This window comes from Pseudonaja textilis, chromosome 10 (assembly GCF_049901715.1).
Source record: "Pseudonaja textilis isolate UNSWEBS1 chromosome 10, rPseTex1.2, whole genome shotgun sequence".
Taxonomy (NCBI): Eukaryota; Metazoa; Chordata; class Lepidosauria; order Squamata; family Elapidae; genus Pseudonaja; species Pseudonaja textilis.
The window spans coordinates 17,640,053-17,659,119 of NC_141999.1; the positions used below are offsets into that span (position 1 = coordinate 17,640,053).

The 19,067-nt window shown below is 45.9% G+C and overlaps 1 protein-coding gene across 3 annotated transcripts in view; it reads right to left on the reverse strand.

Moving 5' to 3' along the window:
* LOC148124922 (sodium/potassium-transporting ATPase subunit gamma-like) overlaps positions 1-15,381 on the reverse strand; it is a 28,014-nt gene extending 12,633 nt beyond the window's left edge. The window contains exon 1 of one of the 3 annotated variants that reach the window (XR_015744815.1): positions 14,995-15,381. Coding sequence is in view for 2 of the 3 variants with exons in the window: in XM_087939921.1 (XP_087796047.1) it covers positions 14,995-15,019 (25 nt within the window). In the remaining variant the exon portion in view is untranslated. Of the gene's footprint in view, positions 1-13,114; positions 13,334-14,994 lie in introns of those variants that run through there. The other 2 variants (XM_087939921.1, XM_087939922.1) reach the window with 2 other exon arrangements.
* Positions 15,382-19,067: the final 3,686 nt, after the last annotated feature.

Here is a 19,067-nt window from a genome sequence, read left to right on the forward strand (position 1 = left end):
AATATTTCTAATCTAAAAATCATCTTTTGACATCTGTATCCATTGGGGCATATAACATAATGACTTGCACCCTCACCATGCAATTAACCTATTTTTTGAATTAACTCATTTTCTGAGATTACACCATAAAGTGAATCCTATGCTAGCCCCTTCCTCCTCTTCCTATTCCCCACCCTTCTAACTATCCAAATATAGTTTGGTATGTCCATGCAGCTGCTAGGCCTTTAATTGTCCTCGCTTGATGGGTTACACAGACATAATAACCATAGCATCTTTTAGCCATCTGTAAACTCACTGGGTTGGATAGCTTGTTTTCTACATGCCTGCCTGTTAATGGGAAAGTCAGGATGATTTTCTTCCTTGGCTGAATGTCCTTCCAATGGGGAAGTGGGGTGGGGGGAATCCCAAAATTCATTGGGATCAATGAATTCAGCAGCCCTTCTCTAATTCTCCTGTTCTCCAATTCCATCCTATTCCTTGTAACCTATTTTTTGTAACCAGCTTCATCAACCACCCTTTTCCTCGGAACTCCTATAGCTTTTTACGTATTTTGCCAACATTTTTCTTCCATCCCTATAAGGGCACAGAAAAGAACATTCTTGAGATTTATCAAAGGCATTTGGGGCCAAGATGTCTAGCCTTGCCTCCAAGGGCTTTCCGTCTGCCTTCTCACCACCAGGGTTGTCCTTGCCCCATTCATAACATTTCAAACATAATCCAAATTTCAGGCCGAACCGCTAAAATTCTTCTCCTTCTTGGAATTCTTGCATCTCACAGCAGAGGCAGCTTTCCCACATCTTTTGCTCAAACTAGGGGAAATCTTCACCCGTAGCCATGATTATAAGCAACAATTTGCCCACACAGCATCCTTTCTTTGGGTCGGGTTGATCTGGGAACCTTACAACCCTCTTCAGACTCCTTTCACAGAATCAGGCAACCAAGGAATGTCCAGGTTGGAAGGGATCTCCAAGATCATCGAGTCCAACCCCTTCCAGCCACCCCATCTCTTAAACACGTCAACCTGCATCCTCCATCACACGCTTTAGAAACATTACCAATGCTGGTTTACTGTTCTTGCAAAGAAAACTAGGAAGTTGGCTTGCCCTCAACCCCCTCTCATTTCAACCCCACCCAAGTCTTGCTGCCTTTGCTTCATGAGAGAGAGAGAGAGAGAGAGAGAACGAGAGAGAAGAGAGAGAGAGAAAGAGAACGAGAGAGAGAGAGAGAGCGAGAGAGAGAGAACGAGAGAGAGAGAGAGAGAGAGAACAAGAGAGAGAGAGAATGAGAGAGAGTGAGAGAACGAGAGAGAGAGAGAACGAGAGAGAGAGAGAGAGAGAACGAGAGAGAGAGAGAGAGAGAGAGAGAGAATCCGCCTCCAAACCTAACTGCAGCCTACATAACTATTGTCTGCCACCCACTTTTCGTGAGAGGGTCCGGCTCTATGACTCTGATGAATGAATAATTGATAAGTAAGAAGTCGGGAGAAACCTCCAAGTGCTAAAGGCAAGATTGAGGGCAAACTGCAGCTGCTGGGACTGCAGTTGAATAATGCAAACTCCAATGCAGAGGATGGGGGGGTTGCCATGGAGACGGGATACTGCATAAGCAGGCTCAGCGCCTTAAATCCGCTGCCAGAGTTAAGGAGTACGCAGGTCAGGAGAAAGCAGAAGACTCAAGTTCTTCCCAGAGCTGGCCCCAAGACGAACGGTTTACAGAAAATTCCACCCCAGTTTAGGATCCTACTCCTTCTAATCACCATACATCAATTCCCTCTCCGTTTTATCCCACCTTGGTCTTTGGTCAGCCTCCCCGCCCCTCCCAAATCTCAACTGTTGTCTTTGAGATGTGCTCTGTTTGGAACATCTGGAGACCTGCCTGTTTTTCCCTTCCTGTCATCTGTGGTCTGGCTTCTCCAGGAGTCAGCTGGGACTTTGGTACGGGACAAGTTCTTCAAAGGTGATATTCAGCCGGTTCTGACCAGTTCTGGAGAACTGGTAGTGGAAATTTGAGTAGTTCAGAGAACCAGTAGTGGAAATTTTGAGTAGTTCAGAGAACCAGTAGCGAAATTTTGAGTAGCTCAGAGAACCAGTAGCGGAAATTTTGAGTAGTTCAGAGAACCAGTAGCGGAAATTTTGAGTAGTTCAGAGAACCAGTAGCGAAATTTTGAGTAGTTCAGAGAACCAGTAGCAGAAATTTTAAGTAGTTCAGAGAACCAGTAGCGGAAATTTTGAGTAGCTCAGAGAACCAGTAGCGGAAATTTTGAGTAGTTCAGAGAACCAGTAGCGGAAATTTTAAGTAGCTCAGAGAACCAGTAGCGGAAATTTTGAGTCGTTTGGAATACCACCTCCGACTGGCCCCCGCCAACCCCATCTATTCTCCGCCTCCCATTGAGTCCCAGCTGATTGGCTGGGTCTCCTTTGGTTGCCCTGCACAGGAGAAGGGAGCTGGAAAGCAGGTTAGTGGGCTGGGGAGGGGAGGGGATTTTGCAGTATCCTTCCCCTGCCATGACTACCAAGCCATGTCCTGACCACCAAACCTCTCCCACAGAACCAGTAGTAAAAAAAAAAATGTGAATCCCACCACTGACATTTTCCCTAACAGAGCTTTCCAAACAAGGAGGGACTGGAAGGCAGCCAGAGAGATACTCTGCAGACAGACTGATGCAGCAGGAGAGAGAGAGAAAGAGAGAGAGAGAGAAAAGAAGGAAAGGGAGTGGCATTTCCCAGAGACAAGTATTCAATTTATTTATTTATTTGCTGCTAAAAGCCCGGGCAGGGAAGCCTGGCAACATTATCCGCCCCTGAATTTCATTTCTCCCGGATGCCACAGCGTGTCGGCTGCCGTTCTATCCTCTCTGCCTCTCAAGGGGAAAAAAATATATGCTGCGACACCCTTCACACTTTTGCCAGGTGTGAACCAGGTTCGCAAGAAGGGCTCTAACTCTGGATTTGGGAGAGGTGGCTCCAGGCCAGCCCTTCAGAAGACCTTGGAATGAAAACGAAAAAGTTGTTGATGGGTTTGTTTTTTCTTTTTTTTCTGTGGTTGGTATGCTGGCTGGTCGATTACAAGGCAGCTGGGGATGTTTGTAATCAGAAATTGCATGTCTTGAAACTGACAACAACTTCAGACAGTTTTCTCTTGGGGATAAAACAACTCTCAAGGGTAACACCTGCTTATAGGTACCAAGAGAGATGTGGCTGTCTCTTATAACTATAACAGAACAGGTAGTCCTTGACTGTTGACCACTATTGAGCTCCAAACTTCCATTGCTAAGCAAGACAGTTGTTAAGTGAGTTTTGCTCCATTTTACGAACTTCCTTGCCACAGCTGTTAAATGAAACCCTGAATTTGTTTTAAGTTAGTGACATGGTCCTTAAATGAATCTGGCTTTCCCATTGACTTTGCTTGTGGGGAAGTCACAAAAGATAATCATATAACCCCGGGTCACTACAACTGTCATAAGTATGAACTAGTTTGCCAAGCAGCTGGATTTTGATCATGTGACCCTGCGGCTGTCAAAACTGTGAAAAACAGCCATGCATCACTTTTTTCAGTGTTGTTGTAACTTCGAGCAATCACTAAATAAATGGTTATGAGTCAAGGACTACCTGTATACCATTTGAAATGATTTGGCTTCACCTAAGAAGAGGGACACGGTGACTCAATGGCTAAGACGCTGAGCTTGTTGATGAGAAAAAGGTGGGCAGTTCGAATCCCTAGCGCTGTGTAACCGAGTGAGCTCCTGTTACTTGTCCCAGCTTCTGCCAGCCTAGCAGTTCAAAAGCATGTAAAAAAAAATGCAAGTGTCAGATTTGGAAGCCATATTCCACGCTGCCACATAGCCTGAGAAAGTGGGAGGGGGGTGATTTCAATTAAGTAGTTCTAAGTAGACAAAATAAAATTCTTTTGTTAGTCCAAGGTCATTGAGTATGGCGCAGGATGAAATAAGGATCTTAAATTTTGGATGGATCGTGATTGGGCCATGTGATGTGATGATGACCAAGGAGGGATGGATTCATAGTTTGGGAAATTGTGGGAAGCCCGAAAAAACTTTTAGATTTGTGATTCCACAGATGTGCCAGATGCTATTCTAATAAAGGGACTTTTGAGATATGCTTATCTCAGAGTTACTGACTGGAATGGAGGTTTGCTGGAATGATGACACCAAGTAGAAAAATAGTGTTCCGTGCGCCTTCGGGCATTTAGTCATGCCGGCCACATGACCACGGAGACGTCTTCAGACAATGCTGGCTTTTCGGCTTTGTAATGGAGATGAGTATCGCCCCCTAGAGATGGAAACGTCTAGCACATATGTGTGAGGGGAACCTTTACCTTTCACAAAAGTTAATTCCCTATTAAATATGAGCCAGCAGTGTGCAGCAGCAGCCAAAAAAGCTAATGCAATCCTAAATTGTATTAACAGAGGGATACAATCAAGATCAAGGGAAGTACTAATACCACTCTATAAAGCCATAGTAAGGCCACATCTACAGTACTGCATCCAGTTTTGGTCACCACATTATAAAAAAGATGTTGAGACTCTAGAAAGAGTGCAGAGGAGAGCAACCAGGATGATTAGGGGACTAGAGGCTAAAACATATGAAGAATGGTTACAGGAACTGGGCTTGGCTAGTCTAGTGAAGAGAAGGACCAGGGGAGACATGATAGCAGTTTTCCAATATTTGAGGGGCTGCCACAGAGAGGAGGGGGATCAAGCTATTTTCTAAAGTGCCTGTAGGCCAGACAAGGAATAATGGATGGAAACTGAACAAGAAGAGATTCAACCTGGAAATAAGGGGAAACTTCTGACAGTGAGAACAATCAGCCAATGGAACAGAAGTTGCCCTCAGAAGTTGTGGGAGCGCCATCTCTTGAGACCTTCAAGAAGAGATTGGACTGCCATTTGTCAGAAATGGTGTAGGTTCTCCCGCTTGTGTGGCGGGGGGTTGGACTGGATGACCTACAAGGTCCCTTCCAACTCTGATTGTCTGTTATCCATTAATTCCCTTAATAATTCCCTTTGTTTTTTGTTATTGAAAGCCCATTAGTTCTTAGTTCATATTCAAATTTAGCCCCTGTGATGGATTGCTCAGAAGCAGGATTGCCCTACTTCAGAATGAGCTGGGTCCAGATTAAGAATGAAATAACTTGGTGTGTTGAAGGGACTTTATGCTGAATTATTCCCACTTCTTCTTCATCTGAATTTGCTTACACAAACCTTCCTAATTTTCAATAAGTGAGGATTTTAAGTTTTTTAAAGGTACAAATGAGAGCCAATTTCTGAGCTAGTGGGAACGGTGAGTTCCACTTTAGGCAAGAAGGCAGCTAAGTGATCTTGGGCCACTCACTGCCTCTCCGCCCTAGGAAGTAGGCGATGGCAAATCACTTCTGAAAAAGCTTGCCCAAAAAACCTACAGGGACTTCTTTATGCAGCCTCTAAGAATTGGACATCACCGAACAGAAGAAAAAGAGAAAAATATACAAATAATAAATTGATTTGATAAGAATGTTTAATATCCCAATGCTGACAAATAACAGTTGTCCTGCCATGACGCAAAAGCACGGATTAGCTGAACTTCACAACAAACACATTTGAATTCCTGACTGTCATACATAGATGAAATTTGATTTCATCCATAGTTCTGGCAATATTTAGGTTTCTGAAATGATTTCAGAAATAACATGAAGGTGAGGAAACACTGCAAGATGAAGAGATAATTAAGAAGATACTAGAGACTGTGCAGAAATGGACAGACTTACATTGAAAATCAAACAGAAAGAAGACACAGAATATTATCAAACTTGGAACATATTTTACCAGTGATTGGAAAAAATGGGTGGAGAGTAAGAATGGCATTTGTATTGATAAGCAAATTAAATATCCAGACAACACAATGTCTAGTAAGCACTAAGAAATGTAATTAATAGAACATTAATAAAAATTATTTTTAAAAAAAGAAATGACATGAAGATTATCAATTACATTAAAGGTAGATATTGTAAGCAATTAATATTATTCCTTACAACAGCATTACAGGAAACTTTTGAGCAGGCTGGAAAATGATTAGTAATGTGACTAGTCCATGATCATAAAAATAAATTTGGCAATAAAAAAACTAGGACCATTTTATTATGGTATACACAAATATAACTAAATAGGTACTAAACAATACTTTGGTATTGGTAACATACACGTTGTCAACTCATAAAATATTTCTATGGTTTTTTTAGAGTTGCCAACAGAAAAGGAGGGGTGAGCAGTGCAGCAGCTTGCAAACCGAAAGTGCATTCCATAAATGTTTTCAAAGATAGTAACTAGGTGACTGAAGTTTCTGCTGCACAAAATTCTAACTGGACAGCATGATTGATGACTCTTGGCTATGGATGAGTCCCATTGGAGAATATGAATTATGATACACCCAGGGGGTGGGGAGAAAACCAGGGTCAAAGGTGACAATGAATGATGTGTCTCAGAGTCAGCGACACCCAGGCAATGCCAGCATGTTAACTCCCAATAAATCCTTTTTAAGTTTTGGAAGTTTGGCTTGAGATTCATGATTTAAATGGGGGTAACTGCCAGAATCCTGACACACTTACTTCCACTTTGACTGCAAGCATCCGAAGAGCTCATGAACAAGAGACGAAGAGCTAGGTCAGACAACAACTTGAATCCTTGATCAATACATTTCTCTGTTGTGATACAGATAGTCCCATCTGTACTTACAACTATTTGTTTACCAATCATTCTAAATTACAACGGCAGTGAAAAATAGTGACTTAGGATCAATCCTCACACTTACTACTGCCTCATCGTCCTCAGTCACATGATCAAAATCTAGGCACTTGGCAACTGGCATGTACTTCTGACAGTTGCACTCTCCTGGGGTCATGTGATCACTATTTGCAACCTTCCCAGCTGCCTTCCAACAAACAAAGTCGATAGGAGAAGCTGGACTCGCTTAACGACATGATTCACTGAAAAACTGCAACGGCTCCTTTAACAACCCAAAAGGGCTTAAAATCAGGTGTGGCTCACTTAACAACCACCATGCTTAGCAACAGAAATTATGGCCCCAATTGTGGTCAGAGGTTGAGGAGCACCTTTAGTTTCAGCAACCGCCCGAGATTCACTGTAAATTGTTTCCCTGTTGCACAAACCACAATGTGAAAGCCTGGAAGACCACACAATAGCAAGAATCTGGCTTCCTTATTGACTGTGCTTGTCAGAGGGTCGCAAAAGATGATCATATGACCCAGGACACTGCAACTGTCATAAATATGAACCAGACGCTAAGCATCTGAATGTTGATCATGGGACCATGTGGATGCTGCAGTGGCTGTAAGTGTGAAAAATGGTCATAAGTCACTTTTTCTCAGTGCCATTGTAACTTTGAACAATGAACTGTTGTAAGTGAAGGACTACCAGTATTTAGGGTTTATTTTAGCAATAAGGAATTACAGAAATTGGTCCATTGTGCGTACAAGAATCTGAGAAAGATAATGTGTAGGGATGTCAGGGCATAACACCTTTCACACTGGCATGGCTACTTTAATTTTTGTGACCCAAGAACATGCCTGGCAATGTGCGTACATGAGCCATGATGGCGCAGTGGTTAGACAGCAGTACTGAAGGCTACTTCTGCTGACTGCCGGCTGCCTGCAATTTGGGAGTTCGAATCTCAGCAGGCTCAAGGTTGACTCAGCCTTCCATCCTTCCGAGGTGGGTCAAATGAGGACCCAGATTGTTGAAGGCAATAAGCTGACTCTGTAAATTGCTTAGAGAGGGCTGCAAAGCCCTGCGCTATATAAATCTAAGTGCTAGTCCTATTGCTACATCAGCATCAGGTATTGCAACTCATAGCAATAGCACTTAGACTTATATGCCACTTCACAGTGCTTTACAGCTTTCTTTAAGTGATTTACAGAGTCAGCATTTTGCCCCCAGCAACCATTTGGCTCCTCATTTTACCAACTTCGGAAGCATGGAAGGCTGAGTCAACCTTGAGCCAGTCAGAATCAAGCTGCCGAACTGCTAGCAGCAGTCAGTCAGCAAAAGTAGCCTGCAGTACTGCATTCTAACCACTGCACCACCGCGGCTCATAAAAGGAGTAAAGAAAAGGTAACTCCCTAATCACAAAAGCCAAGCACCCTATAGCACAAGAAACTATGTTCCGTGGATGTGTGGAAAGAGTGTGGAGTTGTAATTCTCACATCCAGAGCTGTTCCCAGAATATGGTAATGAAGTGTCAATTGACGGTGCCATCAAAACTCTGGTGTTTTTTTTTATGTGCGTCTCCAAAAACACAGGCAGGGTTTTGATCACACCACTGCGGTTGCCACTTCCGACATTTTTGACTGTATCCTCCAGGCCTTTGCTCACATCACATCAGACACGCACAGCGTGGACATATGTCTCTCAAACTGTCTGAAGGCCACCATGCCTAGAGCACTGCAGAATGAACATCACAAGATTGGTTGCTAGAAGGAATAGCTTGTCTGAAACTTTGGAGAACCTGTCAATAAAGAAGTGGAAGAAATTAGCTTCTTCCTCCCATTTGCTGTACTGAAAGGTTGGAAGAAAACACTTAACCTTCTTTTTTCCATTGATTTATTTTTGTTTTAAAAGAAGCATTTGGCATTTCAATTTAACCGCTACTTGAAGGAAAGAAAGACTAAATATTCCTTTTTGTTTTCTAAAACGGGGCTCATCATTTACAAATGTTACTGGACTGCAAATGCACTCACACAATCTATGAAGTTTGGTTAAGGCTGACCTTGGTTAGGTTTCTTCAGGCCTCAGCTTTTGCTTAAGAGATGATTTAGTGAACATTCCTGCCTCGAAAATGGGTTATTTCAGAAACCAGGTTCTGCAATCCTGCAGTTTGATTCTAAACCAGGTTTACATAATGTATGAAATAGCCATGATGCCAGAAAGTAGCAGTTCTCTATGGCTGAAATCAAGGTAGAGGATTAGAATTACCTGGCCTGACATTCTGTATTAGTTCGTACATCCTGTTTGTACATGACTGTTGATTCTCAGAATTCTGGGAATTGAAGTCCACATATCTTCAAGATACCAAGGTTGAGAAACATGGCCTTATTGGCTGATCAGGCAGCAGTTCAAAACAGCACTGGCTGCCTTTTCATTTTAGAAAACAAAATATGGATTACATATCATGGACATATAAACTGGTGATGTTCAGCCAGGTTAGTTAAAAACGAGTGGATACCAGCTTACAATATATAGCAAGCTTGGTTAGTTTGTCCTAGGAAGACATTTCTATGGTTGGGCTTGCTATATGATGCGAAACAATTTGGCTAGTTTATGGATGGATGGATGGATTGTACCATACGAACCAGAAAGTAGGTTAACACTGGAGTCAAGTTGAATGCGAATGTAGCCACATTTCTGTCAATTTCTTGCAACTTATCCACTCTGGGACTAGTGTCCTAGTTGGTCATTAAACCTTTTAGCGAGAGGGCAGCATGAAAATTCAATCAATCAATTAATCAATCAATCAAGACTTCTGATACAACTGGGGCCTGGCCATGGCTCCCATAGCAGAAGAGATGAGTTCCAAAGTCCTTCCAGTGTGAATCACACAGGCCAAAGATAGCAGACCCTTCATAGAGAGCCTTGGTGGTGCAGTGATTAGAATGCAATTTTGCAGGCTAACTCACTACTCACTGCCAGGAGTTCGATCCTGACCAGCTCAAGGTTGACTCAATCTTTCATCCTTCCGTGGTCGGTAATATGAGGATCCAGATTGTTGGGGGCAATGTGCTGACTCCGTAAAGTGCTTAGAGGGGGCTGTAAAGCACTATGAAGCTGTATATAAGTCTAAGAGTGCTATTGCTATTAGTCTGTTAAATTCAATGGCCCTACAAACAAGTAATTAGTGAATTTGTGAGTGTGAGGGTAGAAGGTGTTCACACAATCCCAATATCCTCCATAAAGCATGCATCACTTGGAAAAAATATGCACATATATACTCATAGATAATGCCTGAAATATGAATTGTGGGGATGAAAAAATAATCCTATTCACTCTTCTGATAGATCCTGGTTATTGAATTAGCCCGTTGTCCTGGTTTGTTCAGTACAAACTAACCAAATGATTTACACTATATCAACCCTAAGCTACCACGAAACAAATGAAAGTCAACTCTAATCCACCTTACTTGCTTTGTGAATGCAATTGTTAGTTTGCAATTGACCTACTTAAACATGTTAGATGGATACAGCCATAACTTATTTTTAAAGACTTGGGGGGCGGGGTACATGATTTGGCTAAAATTGAGGAAAAATGAAGAATGGAAATTCATTAAAGACATTGGCTGGGGTCAGATACTAAGCCCCTAATGTAACCTACAGATTCTTGAACAGACCACAACTATCTGGATTCCTACAACAAACTATGCCATTAACTATAGTTTGCAAAGCAGAAGATATAGGTTTGTGCAGCAAACAAAGAATTGTGGGTTTTAGATTTTTATCTGTTATACTGTATATAGGCTGCTTTATTTATTGGGTACCCTATGGGGGAAGTTGGCAATTTGATTAATAAATAAATAAATAAAAACAAGCAGGTCGTTGTAATAGGATAGTGTTCTGACCCAGGCTTCATCAAACTTAATAAAACACAAACTTATTTTAAAAATAATACCTATTTTAATGCAACGCTGGGAATTACTTGCATTCCCAGCCAAAACTCATCAGACACAATTCCTCCAGATAAAAGCACGCTTTTCAGTGCTGTAGAATGCTACCCAAAACAGAAGTCCAATTAAGGCTAACATAAACCAAACCAACCCCCAAATGACCAGAATACACAGAACTTCAAGAAGGACTTGAAAATTACTGAACTGCTTTGCTTCCTGCAAAGTTTTTCATCATTGAGGTCTGACTTTTATCCCTTATGGGAGGGGCGATCACCTCCCAGCCTTACTCCCAAGTCGCCCCTTTTGTTTCAGCTGCTCTCGCCTTCTAGCAGCTCTGTGCATATGTTTACTGGGAACAGGCTCCACTGGGTCCTCTGCCCCACTGCTGCCAGACACCGAAGGCTGAGAAGGCAGCACCCCACTCCTAGATGGTCCTGGCCCCATCTCTGCATCGGATGCAGGACCCTCATCCGAGTCCTCGCCAGACTCCCTGACTGGTTCCAATAGCAGTAACTGTGAGAGGGATCTTGGAGTCTTAGTGGACAACCAGCTAAATATGAGCCAGCAGTGTGCAGCAGCAGCCAAAAAAGCTAATGCAATCCTAAGTTGTATTAAGAGAGGGATACAATCAAGATCAAGGGAGGTACTAATACCACTCTATAAAGCCTTAGCAATCCAGTACTGCATCACCATATTATAAAAAAGATGTTGAGACTCTAGAAAGAGTACAGAGAAGAGCAACCAGGATGATTAGGGGACTGGAGGCTAAAACATACAACAAATGGTTGCAGGAACTGGGCTTGGCTAGTCTGGTGAAGAGAAGGACCTTCCAATAGCGGTCTTCCAATATTTGAGGGGCTGCCACAGGGAGGAAGGGGTCAAGCTGTTTTCTAAAGCACCTGTAAGCCAGACAAGGAATAATGGATGGAAACTGAACAAGGAGAGATTTAATCTGGAAATAAAGAGGAACTTTCTGACAGTGAAAACAATCAACCAATGGAACAGCTTGCCCTCGGAAGTCGTGGGAGCTTCATCACTTGAGACTTTCAAGAAGAGATTGGACTGCCATTTGTCAGAAATGGTGTAGGATCTCCTGCTTGGGCGGGGGGTTGGACTAGATGACCTACAAGGTCCCTTCCAACTCTGATTATCTGTTATCTGTTCCCTTTCATCCTCACTGTCTGATACCTCTTCCGTCTGCACTGGCTGCTGGTGAACCACATCAGATAGCCTATTTTGAGAATGCAATCACTGATACTTTCCATCTCAGACCAAAGGCTACCTGAGAATTAAGTCTTCTCCCAACGATATCAAGCATTCAGCCATCTCACCGAGACTCATTCAAGTGACGTGTGGTATCTTCAGGACAGAAACAAGCACAGGAGATCATTGTCTTTACGTTCTCCTGCAATGTCTCCCTTATGAGATAAAACAATGAACGCAGATGCTTAGCAGGTATCCCTCTACCTCTCCAGAGAACCTGGGAAAGCTGCTGGACCTGCCCCAAAATACGCCAGCAAGCCCTATAAACTGACACACATACACAGAAAGAAGCACAGACTTCATTCTTTCACAATCACCCACTCAATGAAAACACAAGCCAGCAATAACACCATTCACAGACGGCATGCAAACAGCACGTTCGATGCACACAGATACAAGTGCACCAGATCTGAAGAGGAACGGGTAAGAGTTTGGTTGGATGAGACGTGGGAGGTCCAGCCAATCGCAGTTTTCATCGCCTAGGGCCCCACCTACTCACCCACCCACCTACCTTCATCTGCAATTCCGAGCCATTTGCCAGCTTTGGTTTTTCTGGCCCTGTTCAGCTTTCCCAGTAGAAAGAGCAGCAAAAAAAACAACAACCTTCCATTCATTAATGTGGGCACCACAACTCAGGCATCACAGATTGGGTTTCCATTTTGTGGGTGGCCTCCTAGCTTGCAAAAGGGGATTCCTTGATTTGGATGTCACAGCATGGCAGCTTGCAGCTCCCTCAGCCAGCGGTTAGTTTTCTCCTCGCCCTGAAATTCTGCAGGTACAGACAAGCGTATTGATCGGTGCAGAATACAGCCATAGCCATAGCCCTTAGGCCAAGGGGCTTCAAACTTGGCAAGTTTAAGACTTGTGGACTTCAACTCCCAGAATTCCTGAGCTAACCTGACTGGAGGAGGAATTCTGGGAGTTGAAGTCCACACGTCTTGAAGCTGTCAAGTCTGAAGACCCCTGCCTTAGACTTATATACCGCTTCATAATACTTTACAGCACTAGCTCTAAGCGGTTTATAGAGTCAGCCTATTGCCCCCAACCATCTGGGTCCTCATTTTACCAACCTCGGAAGGAATGAGGGCTGAGTCAACCTTGAGCCAGTCAGGATCGAACTGTTGGCGGTTGGCAGAATTAGCCTGCAATACTGCATTCTAATCATTGCTCATCGCAAAGCCTTTCCTTACCTAACTGTGGTAGAAACATGTCTCAGCAGCCTGTGTTTGCAGTTTGCTTTAATGACATTGCCTTTTTCTGATCTTATCCTTGAGCCGGTCAGTTCAGCCCATCGTGCCTAAGATTCCTAAGAGATCTGCTGGGAATCCATCTCTGTGCATACTGCCCTATGCACATTCCACATCGGTGCCTAGCTCATCTCTGTACCACGTCAGCTAACCACTGCTTCTGGTCTCTTCAACCCTCATTCTCTCTCTCTCTCTCTCTCTCTCTCACACACACACACACACACCACACACAACAAAAAGCCGTAACCACACCTTTGGTGCTTGTGAGCAGGCCACACAGACAAAGGCCGATCTCCACATCCCTGGCTCTGCCCCAATCCTTGCCCAAACAGGTGGGGGCATTTCCTCTTTGGGCAAACCAAGGGCCATCAAGGTGTCCACCTCCCCATCTCCTCCCTCCACCTCCAGCCTCTTCTCTTGGCAGTCTCCCTGGGCTTGTCAGTCAAATGGCAGCTGCAGAAGAAATGACTTCCGGCTGCTCAGTTCTGCAGTGAACCGGCCAAGTGCCTGCAAACACATTCAGCAACCTCAATTGCCTGCAGAGATTCCCTGGAGATGCCAGAGGAAGGTGAAAGCTACCATTGCACGCCTGCCTCAGCCGCAGCTACCTGTGAGCAAACAAACAGCTAAGCATCCTCAGATTTTTTTTAAAAAAAACAAGTAGTTATATGTATTTGCACACGCAGACACACACACAAACATATGCACAAACACTAGCCGCACCTGCCAGTGGCCCACTGCATAAGCCCTGCTTGTCTGCACACAACCTGTCTGCATGCCCACAACATCCGTAACCCAGTTTTTGAAGGAAACCCATGGTCTGTTCCCTACCTAAAACCATGGAACCATCATCTGACAAGCCAGGGGCTAAGCTGCAAAAGAATTAAACCAGTGAGCAAAAAAACCCAGCTGTCCCAGGGGATGCTTATTTTTGCTTGGGGAAGGCACCTCCCTTCCCCCCTCCTCCACCCCAGCAGACCCGTGTCCAGCACAGAGCTCCACGCAAACCAATCCTGCGGAGGGGTGGGGGGGTGAGGTAACCCCACTGCACCACCGCGGATCCACGCCCCGAGGCAATTCGGGTGAGCCACGGTAGGCAAACCACGCCTCAGCCAGTTCTGCCAAAGCCGCCCCTCGGTCCCAAAAAGAGATGGTTCCCACCATGCCAAGGGGAAAGTTGCAGTGATTTTATACTAAAAAAAAACAAACCCCAAACCCTGCAAAGTTGCGGGAAAAGAAGGGGGGGGGGGAGCCAAATTAAAGAATTGGAGGGAAGGAAAAAAAAACTACAAGCGGGTGGGATTAGCGTGCAAAGGGCAGCCTTCAAACCAACAAAACCCACCAACAAAACCCACCCACCCAAATTGGAGAGAGAAAAAAATCGCGCTATTGGCCAGCCCCGCTCCGGAGTGGCTTCGGAGCAGCGGCGCGAAGCGTCATTCGGGCCATTCGAAGGAAGAAAAAAAAAAAAAAGCGCCCGCCTTGCCCCGGATTAACCCCGCAGAGATGTCGAAATGCCACTTCACTTCTTCCCCTCCACCCCGGATTCCACGCCTATAATGCGGGTGTTGAGTGATCCGAATTTCTCTTCTTCCCACCCCCCACCCCCCCGCAAAATAAAGAAAGCTCCAGCCCCCCGCCCCCACCCCCGTTCTCCTCTCCCCACTAGACCCCCGCAAGGGATGGCTGGCCGGGCGGAGCTTGGTGGGGGATGTCCTCCCCCTCCAGGGAAGCCCGGTGTCCCGTCCCGTCCTCACCCCTCGTCCCCTCCTTTGCCTGCCTGCCTCCCCACGGAGCGGAGGGGGGAAGCGGGGGCGGCTCACCCTGATGCGGCGGCGGGGTGATCATGGTGGGGGGGCGGGCGGTGGGACGCTGGCGAGGCGGCAACTCCCGAGGAGGCTTGATCCGGAGCAAAGGAGCGACTGCGGCGCGGCCAGGCTGGGCGGGCGAGGAAATAAGGCGGGAGCGAAGATTGCGGGATTGGCTGGGGGTGGCTTTCCTTTCCTTTCCCAGCGCGCGCCCCCTCCACCTCCGCCGCCGCCGCCCGCGTCTCTCGGTCTCTCTCTCTCTCTCTCTCGCACCGCTTCACGTGGGAAGGGAAGGACCAGTGGAAACGGAGAGAGGTGGGCCGTCTCCCACGGGGGTGCGGGCAGCAGCCAATCTCAGACCTTTTGGCCTCTGATCTCGCCGCTTCTCCAGAATGCAAAGCATCCCCCTTGGCGCAGAAGGCGCCCGGTGGGAGAAGTCGGGGTGTGTGTGTGGGGGGGGTGTCTTGCTTCCCAAGGACCCCTCTGGGTTTTATTCCCCACCCCCTCACACACACACCCCGCTTGCTCCGCAGTAAATCGGGATAGATCCGGATCATCAGAGTTGGAAGGGACCTTGTAGGTCATCTAGTCCAACCCCCCACCACCACCATTTCTGATGGGAAACGCTGCGGGGCACCTGGCTCCAGAAAAGCTGTGGGGGGGTGGGGGTGAGGATAGCCCGAGCCTCCCTGCACAGGAACAGTCTACCCCCTACTCAGCGGCTCTGGCGATGTAAGCTCGCTGCTGACTTTCGTCATTCTGGAAACCCCTTTGCCCAACCAGGAAAGCCCTCTTGATGTATTGGGGCTACGACATCCAGCAGATGGTGGGGGGGGGGCATCTTTTGTTCGCAACCTTTTCAACGCCTGGCACTTTGGGGTACATTTTTCGCTTCCTTGCACCTATGCAGTATCTGCCAATAATGGGGCAGGTTTAGCACTAAACCAGGGGTCGGCAACCTTAAAAACAGTCAAAGAGCCATTTGGACCCCCCCAAAAAACCACTGGGAGTCACAAAACCCTTCCCATGCCTGACTATGGCTGTTTTTTTAGGCTTCCTAGATTTGTTCTTTTATAAAAATAGGATTTTCTCTCTCCCCCCCCCCCAATTAAAATGTATTTGACCCTTAATAGAAGATGGAAGCCGTATGGATTGAATTGCTATTTACCAACCAACCCTGGCTTTTAAATCTTGGTCTGTGCAAGAAACAATGAGGGATGCTTTTACCAAACGTTAAATTGGGTTCACACAGCAAAGGCTGCTTTGTGCAATGAATGGACTAAAGTGATCTGCAAGATTGTCTTTTCGTTAATGTGTCTTGTTCTCCCAAATTGCTCCTAACCTCCATTTAGTCAGACGTTCCGTTAGACCAGGGATCGGCAACCTTAAACACTCAAAGAACCATTTGGACCCATTTCCCACAGAAAAGAAAACACCGGAAGCCACAAAACCCTTCCCGTGACTGACTATTTCCTAAGCGGCCACAAATCTAGCGTATATAGTTGAATTAAAGATTCTGCTTTCTTCTGAAACTTTTCTTGGATTTATCCATGGTTAGCCTACGGGGGGAGAAGGGGGTGTTGAAAAGCTCAATAAATCGCTTGCTGGTGGATGTCGCACATTGGCAGTTGCAATGCATATTTTGAGCAAACGGAGCCGCAACAGAGGGATGAAAGAGCCACATGTGGCTCCAGAGCTGCGGGTTGCTGACTCCTGCACTAAACAATGGCAGGGCTATTCAGAAGCACCCGTGGTGCTCAAGGAATGGCAAAAACTTCAGCAGCTGCAGAGCAGAACAGACAGGTTATAAGCTGGACAACTGAATGATTGAAGAGATTGCGCTGCCATTTGTCAGAAATGGTCTAGGGTTTCCTGCTTGGGCAGAATGGGGGTGGGGGTTGGACTAGATGACCCTACAAGATCCCTTCCAACTCTGTTAATCTCTGTTAATGGTTTTCTGGCTCCACACAATACACAGAGCCTTAAAGAGATAGGCTGTCACCACATAAACAATCCTCTAGCCAAGCTTAAACTGAATTTGGTGGGCTTTGCAGCTGCTAAGTCTTGAGCTGACCCGGGTAAAACTGTAGTGCGAACACACACAGCCATTTTCCCCAACCCAAGTCAGCCAACATCATTGCCAGGAAAACACAAGCAGTAAAAGATACTCATCTGCAATATCCTATAAGCTGGCTGTGGAATTCTGGGAGTTGAAGTCCTCCAGGCTTAAAGTTGCCAACGTTGGAGACCCCTGACCTATACAGCATCCTATAGGCTGGCTCTGGAATTCTGGGAGTTGAAGTCCGTACATTTTAAAGTTGCCAAGGGTTGAATAAACACTGTTCTGCATGAAGCACATTTACAGGTAGTCCTCGACTTATGACCACAACGGAGCCCAAAATGTATGTTGTTAAGCGAAACATTGGCTAAAGGGAATTTTGGCCCATTTTGTCACCTTGCAGCTTTATTCCCGAGTCGCCTGTGCTGCTGCAGCTGCTCTTTCCTTTGAGCAGCCCTGTGCACATGCGCACAGGCTCCTCTGGGTCCTTTGCATCACTGCTGCCACCCTCCACAAGCTCCAAAGGCAGCACTCCGCTCTCTGATAATCCGGCCCCATCCCTGCATGCGAACCGCACGACCAGCTTGGCTCAAACTGACGCTCTATTGAATCCCCATAACCTACCCGCCAACATGTCCTAGATAGTGCAAAATCCTTCCTCGTCCATTCATCTCCTGGGGAAACGAAACACCTATTTATTGGATTGTCAAATTCATTGAAACTCACCCTTTCATCCTAAAGACAATGGCTGATTTAGAAACCCTTTGTTCCAGCTTTATAGAAGAACTAAACCGCAATTGAACGAGGGGATGTGTCGCACACCCCAGGGCTCTGTGCAAAAGGAATCACTCCTTTTCCTTAATCCCACCTTGCTAAATTATGCATATGATTCCACGGGGCTTGGAATGGGAATCTTTCTGCTTCTGACCCACCCAGCTTCCGACAAAGACTGCCGCAACTGAAGGATGCCTTCCTACCCCCTCCCACCCCCCCAATTTGGGAACCTGCTGTTTACAGGTAGTCCTCAACATACAACAGTTTGTTTGGTGACCATTCCAAGTTACAAAAGGGGGATTTACGACCATTTTTCACAGTTACCACCTTGGTAGCATTCCCACGATCACGTGATCAGAATTCAGATGCTTGGTCACTGGGTAATGCTTATGGCATTGCTGTGTCTTTACTACCGGTTGTTTGGGCATGGCTTGGTGGGTGTTACTTGTGGGCATGGCAGGGGAAGGATACTATAAAATCCCCATTCCCTCCCCACCCCACTAACCTGCTTTGCAGCTCCATTCTCCTGTGCAGGGCAACAAAAGAAGACCCAGCTGAGACTCGGGAGGCGGAGAATAGATGGGGCGGGGCCAGTCAGAGGCGGTATTTGCCAGTTCTCTGAACTACTCAAAATTTCCGCTACCGGTTCTCCAGAACTGGTCAGAACCTGCTGAATACCACCTCTGTTTTTGATGAACAAAGTCAATGGAGAAGCCAGGCATAAAAGTTTGAGAAACACTGCTGTATGCAGCCTTTATTCTCCATCACAGCCTTCTTCGGGCGGAACTACAAGCTCCATCATTCACTAGTCACCTGGGATAGGGGTGATGGCAGTGGTGGGATTCAATTTTTTTAATTGCTGGTTCTGTGGGTGTGGCTTGGTGGGTGGGACGGGGGAAGAATACTGTAAAATCCCCATTTCCTCCCCTCTCTTGGGGGAAGGTTACTGCAAAATCCCATTCCCTCCCCACCCTAATAACCTGCTTTCCAGCTCCGTTCTCCTGTGCAGGGTAACAAAAGAAGACTCAGCCAATCAGCTGGGACTCGGGCGGCAGAGAATAGATGGGGGCGGGGCCAGTCAGAGGTGGGATTTGCTGGTTCTCCAAACTACTCTTCTACCACTACCGGTTCTCCAGAACAGGTCAGAACCGGCTAAATACCAGCTCTGGGTGATGGACAATTGTTTTCCAACAGGCCCAAAATTAAAAGTAGAAGGGACGAACATTACAAATCATGAAGTAATCTCGAAAGTAAC